This window comes from Stegodyphus dumicola, chromosome 2 (assembly GCF_044657685.1).
Source record: "Stegodyphus dumicola isolate Sdum_Otavi_A_Nest chromosome 2, ASM4465768v1".
In the NCBI taxonomy this organism is placed as follows: Eukaryota; Metazoa; Arthropoda; class Arachnida; order Araneae; family Eresidae; genus Stegodyphus; species Stegodyphus dumicola.
Window position 1 is genome coordinate 232,914,148 of NC_140769.1, and position 26,702 is coordinate 232,940,849.

Below are 26,702 nucleotides of genomic sequence, written 5' to 3' on the forward strand. Positions count from 1 at the left end.
ACGATACTAGAGACATTCAAGATTATAAACGAGTTCTTCAAGATGACATCTTAAATTACAACAGTTATAACTAAAAGGCAGTACTGCTTAAATTCCAGTAAAGAACTGCAAGAAAATCATTTATATTTTCGTTATGTGATTCTTCATACTTTTAATTTCGCTTTTAATTGAAAGAAGAACAGAAGAAGCACTAACTGTTGTAATAATCCAGTTAGCATTAGTTATGCATGATGTTAGTATGAATCACTAAGATTTTGATCTATATTATTTCGCAGTGTGATCTAGAGGTATTCTGATGTAGCATCAGACTCTTAACGTTGAATTTTCTTTGTAGTTACTATTAAGTAAGTTTTAATAGCACCAAGCCCTAGCGACAGTAGTAAATATTAAAACACTCATTGTTTTAAAATTTACAAGGTCAAATCACTAACAGTTATAAACAAAAAAACCGAACGTTTGAAAATTCATACTGTCATATCACTGAGAGCTTCCTTACATTAAAATTAAAGTGAATTTAAAACAAAGAAAAAGGTAACTTCGACGTGTGCAGCAAATTAAAATAATTAAAATCAATCGCCCAATAATTCTATATAGATTCAGAATTTCAGTCCTACAAACTTCTAGCTATGGCGGCAAGAACATACCTTATTTTGATATATTATATACGAATCAAATGAGACTCAAAACTGTTCATATGCTAGATTGAGTAGAAATTTTATTTACGTTTGATTTGCTTATATTCAGCAAACTCTAAAATAAATAGTTCACTATAATCATTATTTTATAAAATATGCTTTGTTTCTTGCCATTGTAAATTAAACTCATTTTGAAATATAAACTCTTCCGACAAAAATGCCATTCGAATCATTCATGTCTTACCTGCAGTTTCCATATAAAATGTGCAGGAATGTTCAAAAAATAACTAAATGCTGCATCTCATTTCTTCGAACCTTATAAAAATCACTTTACGTTTAACGATCCTGATATTATTTGCAATAATAACCTTTCTTCAATGCAGTTTCCAAAGTGCAAATTATAGCTTTATATAATAAAAACCAAAATTTAACTCGTCAAAAACCTTAGATTACAAATTTCAGCATATTAATAAATTAAAAAATAGGTCAGTCAGATTTGGCAAATACGAAAAGTCAGTTTTATTATTTGCTCCTACGAGTGTTTCCACAATATTTACGGATTTGGGCAGTTTACGACATTTTTACGCTTTTACCAAAACATTCCATATTCTGCCTTTATCAAAACATTTCACAAATTTTTATATAGAGATCTCACGTATTTTTTGTTACATTATGCTGGTGACAATACTACACTCCAGATGCACACAATTATTGCCCTGTACTCAAAGATATAATAATGTGATTATCTTCCAGGGCAAAATAAGTTAATAAAAAACGTCATTGATCTTTGCAATATGACATTTACAATGAGCATTTTACAACATTTCATTTTCATAGGGCTCACTGAGCATGAATTGGACCACGAGTTTAAATTTTCTATGGACTGCGTGTATTTCTTGATACTTAATTCCTTCATCGTTATCCTATTTTGATCCAACGGTCTATTGAATATTCTAATGCAGCCAACCACCTGAAAAAGATACAGCAGAGTTATTTCAGCTACAGAATATTCAAAGCTTCATATTACTCAAAACTTATACATAAGATGACCATTATCAGAAATATCTTTTAAACAAAATTCTAAAATAAAAAGAAAATACATATTACGCAAAACAATTTTCATTTAGTCCAAAATACCGCAAAAATTCAACACGTATTCAAATTTTACTAAGATTAATTTTAATCAGTTAATTCGGTTAAGATTAATAATTCATGTAATACGTAAGCCACTTTGATTGAATTTTAAATTTGCTGCACATTGTATTGATTAGTGGTAAATTGTGAGATAAATTGAATTTTTGGGAGTAAATGCAATATTTAAAGTAAGCTCTGGAAACAGCAAACTGACCTCTTTTTCTCGTTCTCTGTATCTGCTAGGAAATAGAGATGCCTCAGCCGTGGTTCTGGCGGAATAGCTTCGAATGTGTTCTTCTTTCCTTGAAGACTACAGCTTTGGACCTTATAACCATGCAACTGAAAGAGACCTGAAAAAGGAAGATTTTATATATTAAAAGAAAATAAATGAAATTTTACTTATAAAGCATATGGGAACGTCTGGACTCTTCAGATATTCATTTTTAGTTTACACTATATAAACAAGCATTTCTCTGTACATTATAGCGTCATTAGAATCTTTTTGATGCTGAAGACGAGTGTGCTTCCAGTTACACCACGAAGGCACGCGGAAAGAAAGACGAAAATACTTTATAACATACAATCATACATTGCTAAAAAGTGCAACTGAAACTTGCAAAGAGGAATTATTATTCCTCTATGTATTTCTCTATACATATAATTACACTCAATAGCAATATTAATCTGGAAGTAACCTAGGAAGAAAAATTATCATTAAGCAAAGAAAATCATAAACATTTTAAAGGAGGACATCATTAACATTTTACGTATGATAGTATAAGGTCGGTCAGCACACTCGGCGTGTATTCGAAAGGTCCGTGGTTCAAATCCCGGGGAGGGCACTGCTCATTTTTCATGTCTCCTGCTTCGAAAGAACCTAATGTCTCTACAGTGGCACCCGAACTATTAAAAGGTGGTGGATGATCATTCTTCACCACCTAAGTATGGCGATTGAGACCCTTAATCCCCAGTCGCTCTTTAAAAGGGGGAGTAGATAAGGTATTTCTCCCGCCTTCTTAGCATGCCTTCGTGGTGTACTGGTCAGCACACTCGGCGCATTTTCGAGAGGCCCGTGGTTCGAATATCGGCGAGGGCATTGTTCATTTTTTATGTCTCCTGCTTCGAAATAACCTAATGTCTCTACAATAGCTCCACTTTACCGTTCCAATAATTTTCCTGTTGTTGTAAAAATACATTTAACTTTGATCAAACGTGTTCAACCTGTAAACAACTATTTTAAAAGAAACAGCAGTTTCATTCTGAGTAACAAAAGAAAACCAATGCAAAATTTTTAACTAAACAGTTATAAAGAAACAGATGTTTACTGTTGAACAGTTCTTAAAAATCACAAAGAAACCATAGTTTCATAAATTACGCAAATTATGGGAATTATTTCATTGATTATTCCAAAATAATTCAACAAACACTCAGCTAAATTTAATTTAATATCACCGTGAAGAAACCTTTATTCTCAGTTGAGTATTTGATGTGATGAGACTTTAGCAAATATTGTTTTTAAGTTATCTGAGTATATTCCAAATCGATTGCGCGAGAGTTTTATCCTCATTTACCTCGTAATTATATAGGATATAACAATTTTCTTACGTATACCGCATTGCTAACGTTTCTATTTAAGGTGAATTTCTCGTACCTGTATATGTATCTTGATGCTTCCGTCATTAGCCATAATGCCATCAACTAGAATCAGAATGAAACTTGTCAAGTTGAAAATGTCACATGAAACTAAGGTAAAGGAGAAAGAGAGGAAGACCTCTCCGCTGCACGTTCGTCTGTAGAACTGCACAGGGTAAAAGTAACCTTCGTACTTTTACCCTGAACAAAGAATTATAAGGGAATTATAATTAAAAGAAAAAAAGCGAAGTCTCGTTTATACGTCATAGGAAGTCGGAAAATTGAAAGAAAAAGAGAATCTGCTTTTGTTATATCATATTAAAGTGTCGAAACTGCAAATTTTTCTTTCAAGTTCTCTGCTATGAAAGTTCTGCTTTTATTTCCAGGCCAAGGTTTAAAATGCTATTACTGGCAGGACGACTGATCAGTTACTTTTATGATGTTCTTATTCTGCAATATTTGAATCATTTTGTCCTACCTTTAATAATAGCAAGAGCACAAAAATAAAAATATGTTTGATTACGAACTTACGACAGCTTATTCCTCTCTTTACGGAAGAAGAGCCTAAATGAAATGAAGCTTTGAGATTTATTGCTGACATGTTTAAAAATTTTAAGTCTCAGTAGAAATTATATCAAGGTTCGCGTTAGAATCACTCAGAATTCTTTTGTTGAAAGGATATACATTGTTATTCGAAGTTTCGTTTTATACTTTCTTAATAACGAGAAGACGTGGAGTTTTCTAAATTAATGCTTAGGATTTTTGTATGCTATGGGGGAGTAAAGGGTAAATTTTATTTCAATAATAATCATCCATACAGGATTCCGAACCTATTCATCACCCCGGTATCTCCGAAAATGATTTATTCAAGTGAAACAAACTCATCTGTAGAGCCATCAGGCTTATTTTGAAGTAGAAAACATGAAAAATATGTAATGCCCTCACCGGGATTCGAAAGCTGGACCCTCCAATGCTAGCCGGATGTGCTTCCACGAAAGCTGACGGTAAGGAGGAAGAAAACACCTTACATATTATATAACACAAAGATAACTAGCTATTTAGAATATCTGAAATTTGAAGAAAGTATTTAATATTATTCTCAGAACTTTGATTGGTATCATAGCTGTTGATATGCCACAATGACCTCTGTTCCGTCACGGTTAGAATAATTTGCCTGTTTGCACTGCTTTAAAGACTGCAACCCAGTAATAACCAGCAAGCGAGAAGAAAGCATTCGGCCCACACCGAGCCACTTTTTACTTTGCCTAGTTAAAAGCGGCAGTCAGTTGTTATAATTAAACTGTAATCTTTACTCATTTAAGCGATATTATTATGTGTTAAAAAGAGCAAATATTGATAAGTTTTTCAACTTGACAGTCCACACAAGCTATCCATACAAGCCACCAAAATTTTGGACATTGCGTGATGTTGCAGTCGTTACGCCAGGTACAGATAGACAAAATATTCTAACCGTGACGGAACAACCTGTATTGGTAAAAAGTAGCATTGTATATTTACATCCAGCATCTTCAAAATCCCTCTCCTTGCGATTCTTTTCATGAAGTCATTAGACCCATTTGTTCAATTTAACCGTTTGACTGCTACGCGACGCATAAGCGCTGCGTTCATTTGTCTCGAAAACCGCAAAGCAGTTAGTTATTTTAGAATGCACTCGTGTTACAAAGTACGCATGAGGTCAGACTACGCACGTTCACACCCACGGAGCAACAAAGACACACTGAAACTCGCAGTGGGCGGTTTTCGAGACAAATGAACGCAGCGCTTTTGCGCCGCGTAGCAGTCAAACGGTTAAATAAGTTTGTGACTTCTTTAAGAGGTTTTGGCTACTTTGTACAACAACCAAGTGTAGTAAATTAAAAGAAGTTAATACTTACCTAAGGCAACTTTGGCGTTGCGATCAGCGTAGAAGTAGAGAGAGGCGTCCTTGAGAAGGAAGTAGCGCCTGCGCCACGCCTTCCATCGTTGGCTCAACTTGCTCAAGGGACCCTGGCAGTCGACGTTTGGAATCGAAGTTGGGGGTAGCTGGGCATTTCGCAGGCTCTCGTCCACGTAAGGGTCCGCCTACATGTTTGATTAAGACAATTTCTATATTTTCCTGATATTTGATTACAGATCTTTCTTATGTTTTAATTTCTAGCACAGCGTACTGTAGCTATTTACGATGCATGAAAGTCATTGCCGAAATGTTCTGCGCATTAAATTTGCAAAGTAAAAACACTTTTTGCATCAATTATTACTCTATTGTTATAATGTTACAATAACAGCAATTGTTATATTGTTACAATTATGTGTTTTTTCTGGGCTTCATTTCACTCCTGCACATGATAATTGCAAATAGTTCATTTATAGACATACATGGGCACTATACATCGTTTCTTCACTGACTGGATCATCAATTTTGTTTCCTCCAGATCAAGCAGTTTTCTGAAAGGCATTTCGTTTATTCGATAGTATTTGAAACACGTGTATGAAGTTTTATATCGGGATATGGAGGGAGGAAAGAAGAGAAATATCTAAGATCGAACAATTACTCAAGTACAAGAGGTGAATGGATAAAAAAGGGGTTGCTCGGAAATACAGAATAAAATCGGCTGACCAAACAAGTTTTCTGATTAGAGACCTTCACTCTAATTGGTTTATTTCATAAGTACTTTTTAACTGGACAGTTACTTATTCTTTACATACGTAGGTAATTACTGTTTAGGTCTCAAAATGAAACAGCACTTGAGACGACACTTTAAAGTATTCCTTTCTTTAGGATAAATAAAAAATTTTGCATTTGTGTTAAAATATTTTTAGAAGAAAGTGTTATTTATTTACGATAAACAATTACTATAAAGGCGTACCTGTTTTCAATTTTATATTAAATATACAATATAAATTTAAAAGTGAAATACTTTTTTAATGTAGATAGTATTACAAAAACATTAAACTAGATTTTTAAAATTAACTTTGTTTAATAGCAATAGGTTAGTAATGGATTAAAATTCTAAGTACACATTTTTAAGGTGAAATTTTGATTATATGTCTTTCAGATTTATATATAATTTTTTGAGAGTCTCCTTGAAAGACATATTTAATGCCTTTCAAGATTACTGTCGTACAGTCCGAAAAACCTCGGCGTAAGTACTCTCGAACCTAATTTGCATTCTGGTAGAGAAACGACGAGAATGTGGCAGTAAAGATATAAACCATAAAATAACTGGCTATTCATAATAATAATAGTAAGTCTTTTTTTCTCAGTGAGAGACTTTCCGTAAATATCAATAACATAAAGCTGCTGAAATCTCTTTGAACACTGAGCCCAGTGAAGAACAGGCTTTCGCATCTCAGTTCAGCTCCGTACGATAATTAGGTAATTCGTGAGTCTTCTTCATTACTTTCTTTCAGCACAAGAGATCCTTAGATTTTTTTTTTATTTCCTTAGATTTTTAGATAATTTCTTTGAATAAAGTTACTGAACTCTTAATTCAGTTCCTCGTTTTAATTAAAATGCGTTTAAAGCCTGAACGTTTATGTGACATTCTTTTATATTCCGTCTCTTAGTTTAGAAATAAACCTGTGTATTTTTAATTTACAGAAGGAATGGATTCCAACAGGCCAGGCAAATATGAGAAGGAAAACAGCTGCAATGCCAAAAAGCAGCAGGCCAGGATTCATGTTCCCTTTCTTGACGCGTTAAATAGTCCGTGGTACTTAAACATTTCGAGTAACTACTTTATAACACTCATTAACTCCTCGCAAAGTGTCATTTAAGTGGTATGAACTCAGTGAATGAACAGTTCTATTGAATTTCTACGATCAAACGAACTCATCGATGGAATGATGAAAAAAGAAGCACGAAGAAATATTTTACAGTTTGTAGATTTTAGATATCCTTTTCGCAATTGTACACTTTCACTGAACTCTTTGTAGACGTTAAGTGTAAGTTTGACGTGTAAGTTTGATAGACCTCATTTAGGTAAAATCTAAAAGTAGGAACAGAAACTTAAGAATGGCGTAAAAGACGCTTTATTTTAAACTAAATAAGATCAACAGAGGTCACTCCTGGCTCTTACAAGTCCGCCAGCACTTAAGGAAAGAAACTCGAAGTAGTAAGTCAAATATTAAAGCTAAATTTAAATAAACATAGGCAAAGGCCACACACAGAGCAATTTGGATTGGAAATTCACCGGTGTGAACTATCGATAATCTAATGCAAGGCCGAAGACAGGAACTCATATGAAGTAGTAAACCTAGCAATGCGGTAATAAACCTTCGAGGTCTTTTTAACTTAAAAAGGACAAAACCTCACTTAAATATAAGCGAACTCATTTGCATTCTGGTTAGAAAACAGAAAGAGAGAAGTGAAAATATAGATTCCAAACATAAAATAAATGGTTATTCAAATTAAAGGAAATCTCACATATTCTTAAAGTAACAAAAATCATAGCAACAGAAGCTGCATCTAAGCCATTGAAATTCAACGACTAATTTGTACATGTGACAAAGTCAATTTTTCTACTAATTTTCCTTGATGATTCTCTAAGCGTCAATGTATTGCTTTCCCATCACAATATCATTATCATACAAAGGTTCTGAGATACATTTTCAAAATACCGTTTTCCGTTCCTTCATATATCCTTTACATTTTATAGTTTCAACTCCGTCTAGTGATTGAGAAATCGAACATAGGCTACGCTAAATTGAAAATAAGGTATTTTAAAATTAAGTATTCACCACACGTTGAATTCATCCTCAAAATAGAAACTCGAGGGTTCTTTTGACAGCAAACAATTTGAAGAAAAAGAGTTTCCCCGGGAAGAGATAACATCGTCCACTACCGCGATAGTTTCTTATTATTTGGCAGAATTTAAAAACAGACATTCAAGGTGTAAAGTTTCCTGTTCATTTCTTTGACGGGCGAACCCTCATGAATCACTTTCGGAAAATCAAAACTTAAATGTGGAGCCACACCCGCACCTTGATATACGGGAAAGATCTTGTGTGTCATCGTTAATCTTACGTTGTCAAAATCCAACATCTTTTAAATCATTATTATCCTTGTTCTTTACACTCCTTAATCTCTCGTTGAATTTGAAGAATCACTTGAGTTTGATAAGTTTGACTCGAAACCTGCTTCAAGAACATCAGTAGTAGTAGTTTCTTCCACTGACATTTTTCAGTAGTATATTTTTATTCTTTTCAATGCATTCCTATTCCTTTTTAAATTTTACGCCCTGTTAGTTTTTCGGTCTTACTAGCGGCCAAGCGGTCAATTCGTTGCACTAGCAGTTCGATCTGGGTTTAAATCCCGACTAACGAGTTGGTTTATTAGAGGTTCGTGGTTTTCAGTACACATAACTTAAACACGAACTAGGTTTCCTTAAAATAACCTCCACGAAGGCCAGCTTCTCTTAAGACGATAACCTAAGCTGTGTGCTTTATCGTATTCCAAATAATTCAAAGAAAAGCTTTTCCTAATTTCTTTTATTCGCTTCATCTTAAATAAAATTGGAAGATTTATAAAGAAAAAGTATTCATAATAATCTATAATTAAAAAAGTAAGGAATAACAAGTATAAATAAAATATTAGTTTATGCACTCTATATGCCTAAGAAGTTGTGATATAGCACAGAAATAATAAAAAAAAGACGATGTAACATCGCAAAACCGTCTGACGCATTTAATGATATCCAGTTCTAGTAATTTTAAGCTTAATTACCTTCATTCGAAAGGTCGACTGATTTAATGAAGGGAAAGCAAGAGGCCGGTAGTATGCCTAAGAAGAGACATGCTTTCGCAGAGGAATTTCAAGGAAAACTGTCTTGCACGCACGCTACATACGGGAAAATCACGAACATGTCCACGCAACAATCGCATTCGCAAGATTCAATCAAGCCCACTGGAGATGCCAATATTCAGTCATTTGTTACTTAGCTACGGATGAGTTTAGCATTCGACATTCTGATGGGCGTTTTCATCGCAGTTTCTTGATTGCCGTTGACGAAGTGAATGCACAACAACGGGAAAGAATTCTTCACATATAGAATAAACAAAGATACGCAATACAATAGGAGGTTTCAATGGTTTTTCATAACGAACCACTTTCTTAAGTAGCCATGTAATGCTATTGCTGAAATTCTGACCCTGGTCACGAGCAATGAAGCAATTGCCTAGCCATGTATTTTACTGCTTTATTTTACCAAAATTTAATTGAATACAACTGGAAAAAATAAAAGTTTTGTTAGATTTATATTTACGCATCTTATTTTAACTATAGCTGTTAACCAATTAATTATGAATTAAGCAAAAATATTAAACATAAACAAAATGTATCACTTGAAAATAAACTGTATCTCACACGGAAAATTGAACTTTTAAATCCAGCCACGTCTTACAGCTATTGTAAATAACTGATGTGAATCTGGAAAATTTAAATAAGCTTGATTCTGACTTTTTTTCGTTTAATTTGTACACTTGCAGAATCTAGGTTGTATTGAATGCTATTATTTTTGTTTTCTTTGTTGCAGTTTTTTGCCGTCTTTGCGATTTTCGTTTTTGCTGTTGTTGTTTGTTGTTTCTTTATTACACACTCAGTGGCGTCAGTGGAGTAACAGCCCTAGTGGGCCAAGGCCTGCAGTGCCCTATATCTGCTTTCTTGACCGTGGGCCCCGGAGTGCATGAGCATATGCCCTGGAGAAGTAGTCAGTTTGTCGCAAGAACCTCGGTGTTTAGTCCCCAAGCCATCTTGGTACTCATTTTATCGATCCACTCAAGGAACGAAAGGCTGAGTCTACCTTGCCCAGCCCGGAGATCGAACCCCGGACCTGTGGTGCTGCTGCGCAGCGCGCTAGCCACTGCGCCACCGGCTTCTTTATTGGTTATTGCGAATTAAAACTAATTTTATTCAAACGAAAACAACTCTTGACAGTTATTATTTGCACATAAAAGCATGATAGAAGACAAGTAATTAAATTAATAATACATAATTAAAAACTATGCAAGTATAACAATTAATTCGTTCAATGACGAACTTATATTACTAGTTCTAGACACTGAAACGTGAATTCGTTCTGATTTTCAAAATGGCAGTGTTTTTAAAATCTGTTATGAACTGTAGTGCTAAAGTGTAATTTATTTACTGAATTTTACTTATGATATTGTTGCATTAATAATTTTAATAATCTACAGCCTTTTAGGAATGATTTCTAAATTATTGCGTCCCAGCAATGGCCGAACAATTAAGACCGCTGAATATTGGAAGTTCGACTATGCTTCAATCCTATCACTAACTGCTTGGTGCATGTTTAGCTTTCATAGTTATTCCCATGCGTAACGTGAATACGGGATAGTTTTCCTTAGAATGTCCTCCACAAAGGCAACCCATAGAGAGATAGCCCTCGTGTGTTTTTACGTATTCAAATAACCTAAGCTAACTTCTAAATTATCGCGGAAAATTAAGAGATGTTAGTATTATATGGATAAGAAGCAAACAAATTTGAACTTTAAGAATATGTACAATACAACTTTAGATCCACAGTTGTATTGAAGCGGTCTTTAATCGGAGTTTTCAGCAGGAATCAATGTTAATACAAGGTCAAGTTTTGCCTAATTTTAAAAATTAAAGATTTGCAGCAGTAATACATAATAATAAATAATATTATGAGTAATAAATAATAATTTTAGAAAACTATCATGACCAAGTATAGATAACGATCACAGAAATTAGACTAGAAATATTTTGAATCGATTTTTTCTCCCTTACCCGAGAAGCTGTCGCAGCAACTTGGTTCAAGGCACTGATCCATCTAAGTAAGAAAACGAGAAACTACGCATTAGAAACCGTCAACTAGAGTTCAAGTCGAATACAGTCCAAAATCTTAGATTTCAATTAAAAAAAAATTACCTAGTGGCGGTGTCCTCATCGTCAGCCGAAAAGTAAAAGGGGCTCTCTCCGATCTTGGACACCTTAAAGGCGTGAGGCGCCCCGGCTTCCGGGACGCGGCTAATTGTCTGATTCTGCAGCCCCAGTGCACCAAGGGGCTCATGGTCCTGGAAAAGAAAAATGAGAATATTGAATCCAGTTTTGGGCTAGTCAGTAGAATAGTTTCGGCCTACCAATGGCTGTGTGGTTAAGACTGCTGAATGCTCGTATTTTGATATGGGTTCCAGCCAAGGCGAAAGAGATGGCTGCATGAATGATTGATTTTCGTGGTTTTAAACCCATGTGTAAAGAAGATACGAGCGACTTTTTTAGAAAGTTTTCCGAGAAGACAATCCCTGCTCGTGGGCAGATATCCGTCGCGTGCTTTATAACAAAGGATACAATACTTTTGGTACGGAAGTCCCAGTGCTGAAAGAGAGATCTTGCATGTTACGATTTATACGTTTTCCTTTCAGATATATCTTGCTTATTTTCGAACACTATATTTCGTTTTTACCGAAACAGATTACAATCTGAATGGGTCAACAACATATATTATTTCCAATGGCAAGGCAAAAAGTTACAAAGGACTAAAATGTCATAAACAGAGGTTACAAATAATAGAAGTAAGAACAAAAAGACCGAAGTCATTGCCTAAGAAGTGCTCTTGCCTCCTAGTATCTAGACTCCTCTGGAAACCACGAAGAGCCCCACATCGAAGCAGGTGGTCCCTGCCCATTTCTTCTCTAGAATCACAAAAAGTGGGCAAATAGGATCGCTTGAAATGCCTATGTAGTGCAGGTGAGCAGGCACCAAGACAACCATCTCCTTTAGACAGATGGAAAGCAGCAACTGCATTGCGTCTTGGGCAATTGGAAATAGAAGATGGACTTATCATTCTCCAACTTTTTAAGGCTGTACAAGTCTGAAGATCTCATAAGATATTAGACATAAACAAATTTTTTAAAAACAGTTTAATCCTCCAATAAGAAATGGCTCTATTAGAAAGTTGTAGTAAACTGGCACCTCTTGTTTCAAGAAAATCCGCTTGTTCATTGCCTCAAAGGCCACAATGGCCACGTATATAAATATATATGTAAGATAAAAAATGAGCAAAATTGTAATTTTAATTGGCTATAACCTCTTTTATTTTTCATTTAAATTGGGGATTTAAATAAAATTAAATTTCATTTAAATTGGGGATTTGACTCTCTCTATCTTAAAAATAGCGCTTTAGGTCTACACTGCGTCATTCAAAATAATCATGCGATCTTAAGTAATGCTTAATGCAGATACCTTTGCCCAATCACTAAATAATTGTAAACCAAAACATCTTTAACTCGAACTTTCAGTTTGAGTTAGAGATGAATCCCTCCCTTCTTCCTCTGAATTGCTGTGACACTTTCACCTAAGCTTTCCTCCTGACAAGACGCTTTGCGGCTACCTTCTTTGTTCATTGAATATGTGCTGAGTTAACAAAAATGTAGGGCGCATAAGATGCCCGTCCGGATGTGAACTAAATATTGGGAAACCAGAATTGTTTTCTTCAATAAGAAACTTATCTTGAATCCGGCCATGCCTGCCTTGCCAAGTTTCTTCGCTACGCATCTATTACGCCACCACCAAGTTCCAAATGATTCATATTATGTCATTTATGAATACATGGAATAAACTGAACTAATCGAATATGTATAAATTATTCCACATGTTTGGATTTACTTTAGTCTTTTCAGAAGAACATAAAACAGCAAAATCTTTTGCATAGTTTTTCAGTTTACATTTCAAAACGTAGCTTCAATTTCCCCCCCTTGATTCTACATTTTCTTTGAATATGTTGAGACAGCAGACTGATTTAGTGAATTATTATTAACAGCAACTTGAATCCCAAAAGATAATTCTACAGTAGATGTACTCTCATGTATACGCAAAAATAATTTGAAAATTGGTTTCTTAGATGTTGTTACTGGTCTGGTATTTTTTTATGACAACGCCAGTTTCTGTAACAAGATCAAAGACAATTTTTAAAACTAAAACTGTAAATTCTTACATTCGCTGTTTGATGGATCGGGAATGACTTACTGATCTAGTAAAAATGTTTATCCAGCTTGACGTCGAATACAAAATTGAGAAAAATAATGAGTTTAAAACTAAATCACAGTAAAAATCCCTAACCATAAGTTTTTCATATGTATCTATTAAAGTTGAAATAATTTTATCCCTGAATAGACATTAGAAGCAACTACATTCACGTACAAAATTAGGATAATTATACAAAAGATGTCGTTTTTTTAAGAAAAGTATTCAACCAAAGGTACTAATTATGCCGCCGAAGATTTATGAACGGCATTCTTTCTTTTTTAAAGAATAAAAATATCCTGATGAATAATATTGTAACGTATATAATATTTACCTCTGTTGAGCAGTATGTGATTAAATTTAAATTTCTCATTAATTTTGGAAGCATTAAAAACAAATATATCACAAAAAATCTTTTAAAATGCTTTAAACTTATACATACCATCAGGCAATGATAGTTTTTCAAAATCTTAAGACTGAGAAATGCATGATACGCCATGGCGGTAACTTATTTAGGGCAAGAAATTCTTTCACAAAAGGCTTAGTATGGGCTTTATTCAAACGTCAATCTGTGCAAAAGATCTCTTCACAATACTGTAGTGAGACTGTTAATATTTTTAACGCTACTATCATCGGAAGTTACAGGTGACAAGACCATTTCGTCACCTAAAACTGATCATAAATTACGTATTTAAGATCTTTAATAAGCTTGCCTCCTATAGCAATGACGTAAGAGTAAAATAATAAAAAAACTAGATTTCACAAAATTATTAGAAATTTTAACAATGAAGAATGGAAGAAATCGATCGTGGTTTCGAATGTTGGGATGATGTGAAGAAAAGAAAGAAATGAATTATACTGGGTGAGATATTGATCTGCATAATTTTTCGAAGAATTAAGAAAAAAAAAAACTGGTCAAAGTAATTACAGCATAACAAATTAATGTATTAAACGATTCTATTAATAAACATTGTATCTCCAATTTATTGTTCGGTTACCTTATTTGTTCTGTACCAATAGAAGACGCCATCCAACTTCACGGCGAACCAGCGCCGACACCAGCGCCGTCCAGTGACGCTACGTGCACTCAAACGTTGCAAGTAACCAGAATATACAGGGGGTGGAGGAGAGTCTGTAAGAACTGGAGCAAGCATGTGGCACGTCCTGCTTACTTCCATCTTTAGCACTTCCGTTCCTAGAAGCAAAAAAATCATGTTCCTCTTTCGCTGATTCAGGCACATGAAATTATGAGAGGTTATTTCTTTTCTTTAGGCACACATAATTCTCTTATATACAAAGAATCACTGATGCAAAGTAATAATAAATAGAAGCTTTGGAAAATCTCGTTTACGATTCGCAGACATGTGTCAATTATTTTCATGGACATGACCTACTACTGTCACACGAGGGAATAAGTGATAAATGGATTAGAGTGTAATGCCAGGTGCATAGACTAAGGGACTAAAGACTAAGTAGACTAAAGGGACATGATCAAAACTTTTTACTAACATTTGATTCTTACTGGTTTTCATCAGACATGCTTGTTAAGAAGGAGGTAGAGATGTCAAAAACTTTATAAAGAAAACTTTCATTTAACAACTTCGGCTTAGGAATCCATGCTCAGCGATGCTAAAAAAACACGAAGCTTCGAATGTAGTTAAACAAAACTGAGAAATTATTCCACATTAACTATACGCTGAGAAAAGGCAATGAGTTATTTTACGAATTGATTTTGATACTATGTTACTTCCCGCATAACATTCAAATAATCTTTGCTTGTGTATTTATGTGCGCAAGAGATACAGTCAACTGCGAGTCACAACCAGTTTCAGACCATAGGCAACCCAGTGAAGCTTCGCAAGCTACAATTAACCATGTAAGATTTGTGAAGCTCAGAAGCGCGCTAATAATGGCCGACTCATTGTTACGCCGAAGGTTCGCAGTCGAATATAGCTAAATTTCGAGCCCTTTGTTGTCAATAATATTTAGTAAAAGGATAAATTTAAGGTTAAGACAGGATGAATGACAACGAAATATGGAACTGATTGTTATCAAGAAGATGATTTAATGATGTTATCTGTGGTTCTCCCACAAAATCGACTCATTTGGGTACAAATTTATTCATTAAGGTACACAGATACTGACGAAATACCAATGTTAAAAGGCTGTATACAAATAAGATTTAGACATTGTGTGTATTTTTATTTGCTTTTTTAGTCATCTGCTTGTCGTTTATTATTTTTATAGTTAGAGAAAATCATTTTGAAGGGCTTGAAATTGGTTTATAAATTGACCGTGATAATGCGTTAAATCCTGTATTATTTGGACGTAATCTTTACCCTCTCTTTCTATTCATGTGCACAGAGATATAATTTTCTATGTAGTCAGAGATTATGTTATTTATGTACACATACACATACATGCACACATACATACATATATATATATGTGTGTGTGTGTGTAAGATAAAAAATATGAAAGCAAACTTCTAATTTAATTCACTATAACCTCTTTTATTTTCTATTTCATTTGGGAACTTCATTTATCTGTCCTAAAAATAGCGCTGTGAGTCTAAACTGCGTCATTCAAATTAATCATGCAATCTTTTGTAACCCTTAATGCCGATGCCTCTTGACCAATCACCAAATTATAAACCAAAACTAAAAAACTGAAACTTTTGACTCCCTCTCTTCTTTCTATGAACTGATGCGTCACTTTTGCTTGTTTTTCCCTCTTGGCCAGACGCCTTTCTCCAATCATGTGTGTGCTGCTACATTCCTTTCTATGGCAATAATATCAAAATTGTAAATGTTCTTTAATAGGCACGAGAGGAGTGCCAAGTGAATTGTGGCCACAAAATGAGAATTTAAATAAAAAATCTGATGTGTACACCATATGACTTTCTTGTACGGAATATTAAATTATACGCATTTTTTCTTGCATTTCATTTAAACGTATTGGATTGAATTAAATCTACTTCGCCGACAGCGCATAACCACAATAGAATAAATGCATTCTTTAAAATTCACTCCAGTATTTGTTTGCCATAGCGACACTCTGACGCTAGATTCACTTAACAGTATTATATTTCGTTCATATTATAACTCATAATGCACAAAATTGATATCATTTAAAGAATAGAATTATCTAATCGTTGCCACATTTTCTATTCAAATACTATAATAAAGCTAGAATGATGTATAAAAGAAATTAAGCAAACAAAACAAAAAAAGAAACAGTTTTTCACAGACGATTGAGTATTTCTCATTCAATTAATTCAGTTCTCACTTCGCGAGAAGGCAAAAATACATAAAAAATCAAAATATCTATATTAAAAATTACGAAGTAAAACTTAAACACTTATTTCCTCGAAAAAATTCCAGAAAGGATTAAGCATGATTTAATTGGCAATAATACATGAAGGTGTTATCTTTGTTGTTGCGAAGCTAAGTTCTCTAAATTGGCAACAAATCCACTAGTCTACTGTTTCAAATGTAAACAAACATCGGCCGCCTTAAAAAAAAAAAAAAGGCTTAGCGGCACTTAATTGCCGCTAATTATTGTTGATAATTCTAAAAATATTGCATACAGATTTACTAAAGGCACAAAAACCTTAATCGGAAGATAAAAACAACATAATTCAATCAATTTTAAAGCAAAAAATGTACAATTTACAAGCATATAAGAGTAAAGAAACTGAGATCACTGAGCCGGGTAACAGTTTTTATATATATATAAATATATTTATATACGTTTCGTGATTGCAACCAAAATACGAGGTGCACATCTACATGTTATAGCAGTCCTATATACAAAATTTCAACGTTCTGAGGCTACTCGTTTTTGAGTTATACGAGATACGCACGCACGTACGTACATACGTTCGTACAGACGCCACGAAAAATTCTCTTCAGAATTTATTTTAAAGCAGTTTTATAATTTTTTTTGGAGGAAACGAGTCTTTTATTCTGTCCTTACGTACAGATATCACGCAAAAACATCGTTAAATTGCATTCCATAGCGGTCAAAATGGATATTTTCGTTGAAATGTGCTGCCTGAAACTTTTCGCGATTACAATACTTCCTTTTTACATCGTACAAGGAAGTAAAAAGGAATTTAATCCGGCTCAACTGCTTCTTCTTCAAAATGGATGGACGCTCTAAGCATCAATTATCTACGCAATTAGTATTTTTACGCATCTACGTCTCAGCGTTCGTATTTCAATGCCTCCAAAATTGTCTGCCATTACATTCTTCGGGCAGTTTTAATTCTGAAGAAATCTACACGGGTTTGTTATTCTATGTTCACAGTGAATTATGGGAAAAGTCCTCTTTCACTGAAAATTTTAATGCAAGTTTGTGCCGCATTCATAATCAAATCTTTCATGTCGTGTCATCAAACCACAGTTTCATTCACATACACACCATGTCCACGAAAGTCTTAAAGCGGCCTTTATTTTCGCCGTTTAACCGTTGGTAAAAGACACATAGTTTTAATCATAAAAAGCTTTCAAATGGGCCAAATTTTCATGTTTTGAGAAGTTTAAATTTAAAGAAATCACTTTTGTAAAAATTACAAAATCTATTTATTTATACATTCGTCCGGTCACTATACTTATATTTAGATCAATTTTGTGCTCGTTACAAAAAATAAAAAACAAAATGTTTGACACAACCAGAATTGATCAAAATTGACCGAGATACTTAATTTCAAAATTTGCGAATTTCTACGTCATTTTCAGTTTGCATTAAGGGTACATTAGTAAAAGAATTATAATAATTCGAGGTTGAGGTTTCCCCTTAAATACAGTTAAATGATATTCTTTCGTGATTTAATAGTGTCTTTAACTTATAATTTTGTTACATTTGGCATGTCAGAAGATAAATGTCACACAAGTTATTTATAAGTTTCCTAAGTCTAAAATTACGTTATTAATATGATCATGAAGGTTTCTTACTTTAGAATCATGATATGGCAACGATAGAAAGAATTCATTAAACTACAAATATTTTTCATCTTTAACTACTGCAAGTAATGTGAAGAGTTGGCTACCTACCAATACTGAAGATGGCTAATATTTCTAGAACACGAATTCTGTGTGAATAAGATCTGCATCTTGAAAAACATTATAACGATCAATATTCTCTCAGTTATTAACATGGGAATGCTTCACTTAATCTCTTAACAGAAATCTTTTTCTAAACTGATATTTTATTTTTAGTTACGTACAAGTGCAAATCTTTTATTCTTCAGTTTGCGTACATCTCCTAAATATGAATTCCGATTTTAATATCATATATCTCAGTTAACGTTTGTCGTACAACGTCGCTCAGTTCGCTAAAAAAAATCTACCCAGTGGCAGAAGAGAACCTAATGAATACGAGAGGCCAAAAACGAAATTAACATAATGCTATCTAAAATCAAACTAAAATTCAAATGAAAAAACAAAAGATAAGAGATCAAAATTTTGCAAAATTTGGGAGGAACTGGATTTGAATTAAAATCGTTAAGTAAAACATTTAGAATTTAAAAATGCAGGAGGTACTGTAAATACTTGCATTCGGTCCATAAATGTGGGTTCAAAGAAATCTAATTCTTCAACGGAAGAATATTTTTTATATTAATTTTAGCTGTATTATTAAAGTTTAGGTTTTGCTATAGATCTCCAAGCTTGCTTGAGTAACATTAATCTAATTCTTCAACCGAAGAATATTTTTTTATAATAATTTTAGCTGTATTATTAAAGTTTAGGTTTTGCTATAGATCTCCAAGCTTGCTTGAGTAACATTAGTCTACCTCCTCTGTTAATGGCATTAGTTAAAATACATCTAATTTTTTTTTACTGAACTCTTAAAATTGTAATCTTTACTGTTTGTTTTTGATTTGTATTTCACTTGATAGAAAGCGATATATTTACTTCGTCTTTGATTATGACTGTTTAGTTGGCATCACCTACTTATTTGGCTCTTTGCTTCCCTCTCAAGGCAGAAATGTTTTGTTTATTGAAGAGGATGGACAGATGCCAGTTGATCTGATATCTACACATTTTTATATGAAACTTCAGTTATCAGGATTTCTTATCAGTGTCACCAGGATGAGAGCCGAAAACGGGACATTCCGAGCTAGCTGGACTTGCTTTCCAATTACATTACGATAGCACGTAATGAAAGAGAAAAACCTTAGCCTCCTTTACTTAAAGTGCGACTGATTAGGATTAATTAGATTAGAGTAATTAGGATTTTTTTGGAACAAGAAACGTGAAAAATGTGCTATGATCTCGCCGATACTCTACCTCCGGACTTTCCGATCGAGTCGGACATGTCCAATTACTTCAAGAAGGCACGCGGTAAGAAGGAAGAAAAACCTTTAAAACTTTAAGCCGATATCAGTTTGATTTTCATCTCATTTGATATTACTGAGTAGCAAATGTTTGTTGCTTGAGTTATATCGGTTTAGATTACAGATCCTGAAGAGTTATGCTCATAAATGGCTAGAAATGTACTTACAAAATTAATGTAATTCCCAGAAATACTCTTATTATGTTTAGAAAACTGCTTACAAAATGAATTCCACTTCAATTCTTTTATGTATCAGATAATGTTAAGTTAAACTGAGTTTTTAACGTCAAGCACACAGTTTAAACGTTTTTGGAAAGTAATGTAAATTAAAATGAGCTCTTTACTTCATACTGCTTAAAAATTTGCAAATTTATAAATTGTTGTCAAAGGTTAAATATATTCCATAGCTGTTTATAAAGCTGAGATAAATCAAAAGTAGCTACCTAATTAAATGTTTTAGCGAAAAGACTTTGCATCGTATAAAGTATTGAAATTTGGGATAATATATTTTCGCTTCAGCACTTTCGATTAAATTAGAATATATTTTCAATGATGGGGTAAAGTTTATAAAACAATTTTTGTTTACCTGTATGAGCTAAGCGGACTACTTCAGAATGCGTAGCGTCAAGAACATTAAGGCCGTTAATGGTGACGATGATATCTCCTACTTCTAAGCCACACGTTTCAGCTGGAGTTCCTGTTATGGAATAGGAAAGGTCATTATTTGTATTTTAAAAAGGGTGATAAAAATAATTGATAAATTTTGTGCTATTTGTAACGAGAGCAAAATCATAAACGTTTTGAAATATTATAATTCTCCCAAATAGAGAACAAAGAAGTCTCAGTTTCTTACCAGAATGGAATACTATCGAATTTTTCAGTGCAAATATGTTAAACAATCATTTTACCAAGACGACCCAGTCGATAAAATGGGCTCGAATCTTGGTCCCGAAATACCGGGACCATAAGTATTGTTTCCATAGCTATTTGACTTAGTTAAAAAGTATATCTGAGTGCATTTCTAAGTTCTTCAAGTAAATCATTATAAGCGTCTGGTAAAAACTGAAACCTGGTCTACAACATTTTTGCCGGTTTTAAACCCAGGTTTTTGTTATGAAGAGAGTGCCAGCGTCATTTACATAGATCATGTATTTACATCGATACACACAGATTAAACGAAAATGTTGAAGTAAGCTCGTCAGAAAGAAGAACCAACTGCGTTGAATAAACGTGTCCTCATATCTGACTCATTGAGACAAACGTGTCCTCATATCTGACTCATTGAGAATCTCTTCAACTGTAAATTTAGTCAAAGGTTCTCCTTGTAATTATACTTATGAAAACTGATCCATTGTTTTCGAACCCTAGCTGACTTTTTAAATGCATAACAAATATTAACCGCATGTTTGCCCTTTACAGCTCCTCTTCCGGTTACTTTCACAGGTTTTTTCTTTTCCTCATCTTCCATTGTTCTATAAATGTCTTTTTGCCAGTTTTCTGAACCACTGGAATTTTAGTACCTCTTCAATAGTGATGGGCAACTTCGGTACTTTCTTGCACCCGGTACGAGAGTAACGGGTACAGATATGTACCCGGTACAAAATACCCGTTACTCAAGTAACCGTTACTTTGAAAAGTACCGAAAACCGATTTCAAGTACCGAGTACCCAAGTAACGATTTGGAGTACCGAAGTAACGAAATACCGGAGTAACGGTTTGCTGTACCGGAGTACCCTAATAACGGTTTGCTGTACCGGAGTACCCTAGTAACGGTTTGCTGTACCAGAGTACCCTAGTAACGATTTGGAGTACCGGAGTACCCTAGTAACGATTTGGAGTACCGGAGTACCCTAGTAACGATTTGGAGTACCGAAGTGCCCTAGTAACTATTTGGAGTGCCGAAATACGCAGCTAACGATTTTGCGCACTGAAGGAACTCTGCCACGTCACCACGTGTTTGATGTTATCTGTACGGAGTAAGATTTTGAATATCAGAAAACATGTCAACTACGGAAGTGTCTGAGGAGCAGGAGAGCGCGGCAGGTTGTTTCTGGTGTTGGGTTTGTGTAGATTGTCTTTGATGACCAGTGGGGGTTGGGAGGATTGGCGCGGGAAGTGGATGGATGGAAACATTTTCGCTTTCGGTTGTGTCTTGTGTGCAGGTGCAGCAAAATCGATGGGTGCTCTATCAATTTCGTGAAAGACATCATATTTTGATTAAAATAAAAATGTTTAAAATCAGCAGATTGAATTTTGAAGTTATTTTAAAATTACCAAAATTTGAAGGTATTTTCTTAATTGGGGCGAAAGCAACTTTCATGTGATTTTTTTTTTTTTTTTTTTTTTTGGTATAACGCATATTTTCGTTACAAAGTAGCGAATACCGAAAAGCACCCGTTTCGGTACAGAAGTAACGAATACCGAAAAGTACCCGTTTCGGTACAGAAGTAACGAATACCGAAAAGTGCCCGTTTCGGTACAGAAGTAACGAATACCGAAAAGTACCCATTTCGGTACAGAAGTAACGAATACCGAAAAGTGTCGATTTCGGTATTGAAGTAACGGGTACTTGGATGTACCGATTTTCAGTACCCGTTACAAAATACCCGGTTCGGTAGTACCGACTCATCACTACTCTTCAATATCCTGTAAGTGAAGTTAAGAAGTTTATATCTGGATTCGTTTATTTTGTGTGATATGTGAATTATGCCAGATCAGTCCAGTTTCATGGATTTCCGTTATGATAGATTCCTCCATATTTTCTCTCGTAGCCGTTACAAGTGTCTGTTCTTCCATTGCTCTTCTCCTTAATAAATAACAGTTTCATTCTGACAGCTCAAAACTTTTCACGCTCTGACAAACCTATATTATCAGCCTCACGCATATTCCAACAGATTTATATTAGTCCAATTCTACGTTTTTGTAAATATGAGGAACGGTGTTCATCAGTTTCAAATTTAGCTATGTTTTAAAAATTATTGAAAATAAGCGGGACGAACTGTTTCGCAATTTCTGAAACATTATACTAAGGTTTCTGTTATTTCATCACCAGGATCAGGTATTGCTACATTTTCTCTTCAAATAGTAGTAAAAAATTATTTTTTTATTCGAAAGTAATATGCTATTAATGAGTAAGAATTAAAAATCAGCAGTTTAAAGCAAATTAACAAGTATTTAAAGTAGTCTCTAAAATAACATAGATAATCCTCCGAAGAAAAATAATATAAATATGTATGTAAAATAAAAAATATATAACTCTGAATTATACTTAGCAATAACCCCTTATTTCCTCCTTTTGGTTTGGGCACTCCCCTCCTCTATTCTAAAAGTGGTAATAACTTTTTTGAAAAACATTTACTGTACAGACCGTTGCAATTCAACCACGCTCTCTCTTTCATGATAGCTAAAGGATGTTTCCTGGTTGGTTGCTGTTATTAAAAATGTAACGCGTCATCATCAAAATTGTGGGGCACAGACTGTCCCCATTGTGTCACTTGATAAAGTAATCAACAAGTAGTAAAGATATATTTGGATTATCAATTGAATTTGTGGTTCTTCAAAAGTTCCTAGCATCTTTTCTACGTAATCGATATTTTCAGTTATCTTCTAACCTCAGTCCACTTGCGACTGCAAAATAATGTCTTCCCTAGTAAAGCACTTCTCTCGGTGTCCGACAAGAAATACAATATCCGAAACTGTAGAATTCTGAGCTCAAGATCTTGCAAAAGGTTTCTCTATAATTAGTCAACGCAGGTTAATACATTTAGACAGTCTGTTAAGTGAATTTTAAGGAAAGACAGTGCAATGTTAAGCGTTTTTCTTTTATCGACTATTAATAAGACGAAAGATGCTACAGGATTCTAGACGGAAGCTATAAATTTAAATATTAATATAAACGAAAAAAATCATTCAAAATGTCACTGAAATAATTAAATCTTTTTAGCCAAGTTCATCAACACATAAACATTATATGATGAACGTAATAGAGGTATTTATGCATCGAAAATATAACTGCAAACGTATTTTCTGAAGTATAGTATGGATTGAGATTGACACAGATATGCATGAAAAGAACTGCAGTTGTTGACACATTTACGTAACAGTACACGTTTCAGTGTTAAGCTATGCATTTTGATACGATGGCTATGAAGGCTGACAATAATTTCGTACTATTACTTTCTGAGGAAGTTTCATAGTGATTTAATAATAATAATATAGTATTAAGAATAAAAATGAGATCTGACCTTTCTCAATCGCAGAAACGACAACAGGTTTGCTGCCATGTATTCTGAATCCAAATTCTCCGTTGTTCCTTTGCACTATAACTCGTTTGTCCACTTCTGAAACATCCGAAATAATGAAAAATATGAGTTGTTATGATATTAACTCATGAACTCAATAACTAAGTTCAAGAAAAATAACAAACAGTAGGCAAGCATAAAAAAGTTTAGTAAAGTAAAATTCAACTTTCGTTTGGCAGTGATTTCAAATGAAATCTCAGTAAGTTCATTTAATGTTGGGGAAGCCCAGGGGTGACTCGGCCGTCAATGTATAACCGAAAATGTACGAAAGTGTGATTTGAAAATGCCACCTGATTAGTTGATTTTTAGTGAATAAGACTTGCGTACTTAAATCAACTGAGCATACATTTTTAAGATCAACTGCATCTTATAAAGGAAGTTTCAAAGATTAGTCAGGGCATTACTTGCAGAGTCATTATGATTTTTTGGGAAAGCAGGAAACAGAAATGTGCAATGCCCTCGCCGGGACTCGAACTTTAGATCCCTCGAATACGCGTCGAGAATGCTTCCAATTACACCACGAAGGCATGCGGAAAGGAGGGAGAAATTACCTTATAAGTTTTATGATCATATTTTGTTCCCATGTATTTTAGGTGAAAACCTAAATGCAGTTTCCTTAGACATAGATCTAGTATAGGTTACTGGCGTTGTTAATAAATATTCAAATTCTATATGAGGCACTGGCACATTTTTATGGCTGGTGTAGCCCTTAGCACATTAGCTTTCTTCAAATATTCCGCTTAGAAGCTTCAAAGACCCATGAGACAGCCAGTAAATTAATTGCATTACGCAACAAGCAACCTAGTTTCTTTTACCATCAACAAGTTATTCTGATGAAGTATATTCTCAGTAATGCAATAATTAACTGAGGAAAAAAAGGAAAACGCAGGGAAAAGTCGATAAGGTGAGGTATATAAAAAGTATTTAATCACAGCTGTTGCAATCAAAAGTGTTAATTAGATTGACAAACTTTTCTACGTTTTAAAAGTAGAAAAAAAAATCAGTTAGATGCTTCGGAAGAAAAAAAAAAAATGACGACTTATAACGAAATTGAAACTTTTACGTAATTTATTATTCGCTTTGGCAGCGAGCGATAAAGTTCAGGTCATTAATCAATTTTTTTAAATTTATTTTTTTCCTGGACGCAGACTTACAAACACGAAAAATACGTTACAAGTCTATGCCCTGCGATTCTATGCTCCAATGCCTCCAAGTCTACGCTCCGATTTGTTCTTGGCTCTGTTCATGCTGAAAAACGTAAAGACTGATTATTATTAATGCTTTTTAAATTCTGCTTCATTTCCTTTGCTGTTTTTAGTAGAACGGTTGATCATTATTTTCTAGATAATTTTTATCTATTCTGTGTTATATCCATGCTTGATTAAAAGAAAAGGATTAAAAAGTTGACTAATTATAAAAATTATTTCTTGCCTTAATAAAGACAAGGATAAGCACTAAACCGCATTTTCAAATAAAAATAGGAACAATAAAATTGAGACTATTGTTGCGTGCGTAAGAGTTCGTGATAGATTGAATGCATACAGGTCCGATGATTGGTTGATAAAATTTATTTTATCAAAAGAAACACTTCAGAGTTCTGGAACTTTCTACAAAAATAGTCGTACAACTATTCACAATATAACAGAGTGCAATTAGTAGTTACACTTCAGACTACTAGGGACGTTAAACACAATGAAATGCAAAGTGCATCTAAAGAGCGAAGCTAACCCGGAGATATTTCAGTACTCCGAACTTACGCTGAATTAAACAATTAACAACAGCTCACAACTGAGAGCAAATCCTCTCTCTGGCCTCATATAATTTTCTTCGTCCCCCGAGAAATGTCTAGCGCTTCTCGAAATTACTGGAAGGCATATGAGGCCAAGTACGGTTACAGTTGCATATGAAATCAATTGCAGTTATTCAATTACAATACCTATTACGGTAATACAGGGATCAGACCCAAACGTCGCCAAGTTTCGCTACTTTAGTTTAAAACATTCAAAATTTTGACAATATTTCTGGGAATTTAAAGCCAGTATATATCATGCCTCTAAACATTTATACTATATCTAATGAAGGATTTTTAAGCTTTTCATGTACATTAAAAAAGCACTTTCTGTTTAAGATAGTCTTCATTTTGTAGTATATTATACTCACATAAGGAGAGAATGACAAAAATTACTAAAATTCGTTCAGTACTATTGCAGGTTATAAAAGGAATAAAATTATGTAAGAATATATGCTGACATAAGCGAAAGCAGAATTATCTACATAAAACATCTTGCAGGGAAAAAGGAGCAAATAAAGAACTAAAATAAATATAAGAAGTGCAAACCTCTCATGAGAAAAATTACAAAACGGATAATTGTTTGATACCCAAAGTAAGGACCTTTTTCCTCTTTCAGTTAAGGAAATGGAATACAGTCAGGATAAAAACTAACAGGAGAAATTGTATTCTGCCATCTACTGTTTTATTTCTTTAATCGTTTTCTTCTTTTCGATATTGGCCCATAACAATATTTCTATTTCAACGGCATCTGAAAGACATTCTGTGCTCATTTGCATTTCCATGTTTTAAATTAGGGGTCTTTAACCTTTCATGCCCGAAAGCCACATCAATAAATTCACAAAGATCCGCGAGCCACGTGTTTGTCA

The 26,702-nt window shown here is 34.0% G+C and overlaps 1 protein-coding gene across 1 annotated transcript in view; it reads right to left on the reverse strand.

The window, feature by feature from the left end:
* Positions 1-221: 221 nt before the first annotated feature.
* Positions 222-26,702, reverse strand: part of LOC118194980 (uncharacterized) — a 237,792-nt gene continuing 211,311 nt past the window's right edge. Inside the window, exons 21-28 of the mRNA XM_085810268.1 lie at positions 23,988-24,083; positions 20,330-20,440; positions 14,403-14,599; positions 11,311-11,456; positions 11,170-11,212; positions 5,297-5,483; positions 1,984-2,119; positions 222-1,605 (exon numbers count right to left, since the gene is read on the reverse strand). Coding sequence (XP_085666394.1) covers positions 1,554-1,605; positions 1,984-2,119; positions 5,297-5,483; positions 11,170-11,212; positions 11,311-11,456; positions 14,403-14,599; positions 20,330-20,440; positions 23,988-24,083 — 968 coding nt within the window. The 3' untranslated portion in view covers positions 222-1,553. The remainder of the gene's footprint in view (positions 1,606-1,983; positions 2,120-5,296; positions 5,484-11,169; positions 11,213-11,310; positions 11,457-14,402; positions 14,600-20,329; positions 20,441-23,987; positions 24,084-26,702) is intronic.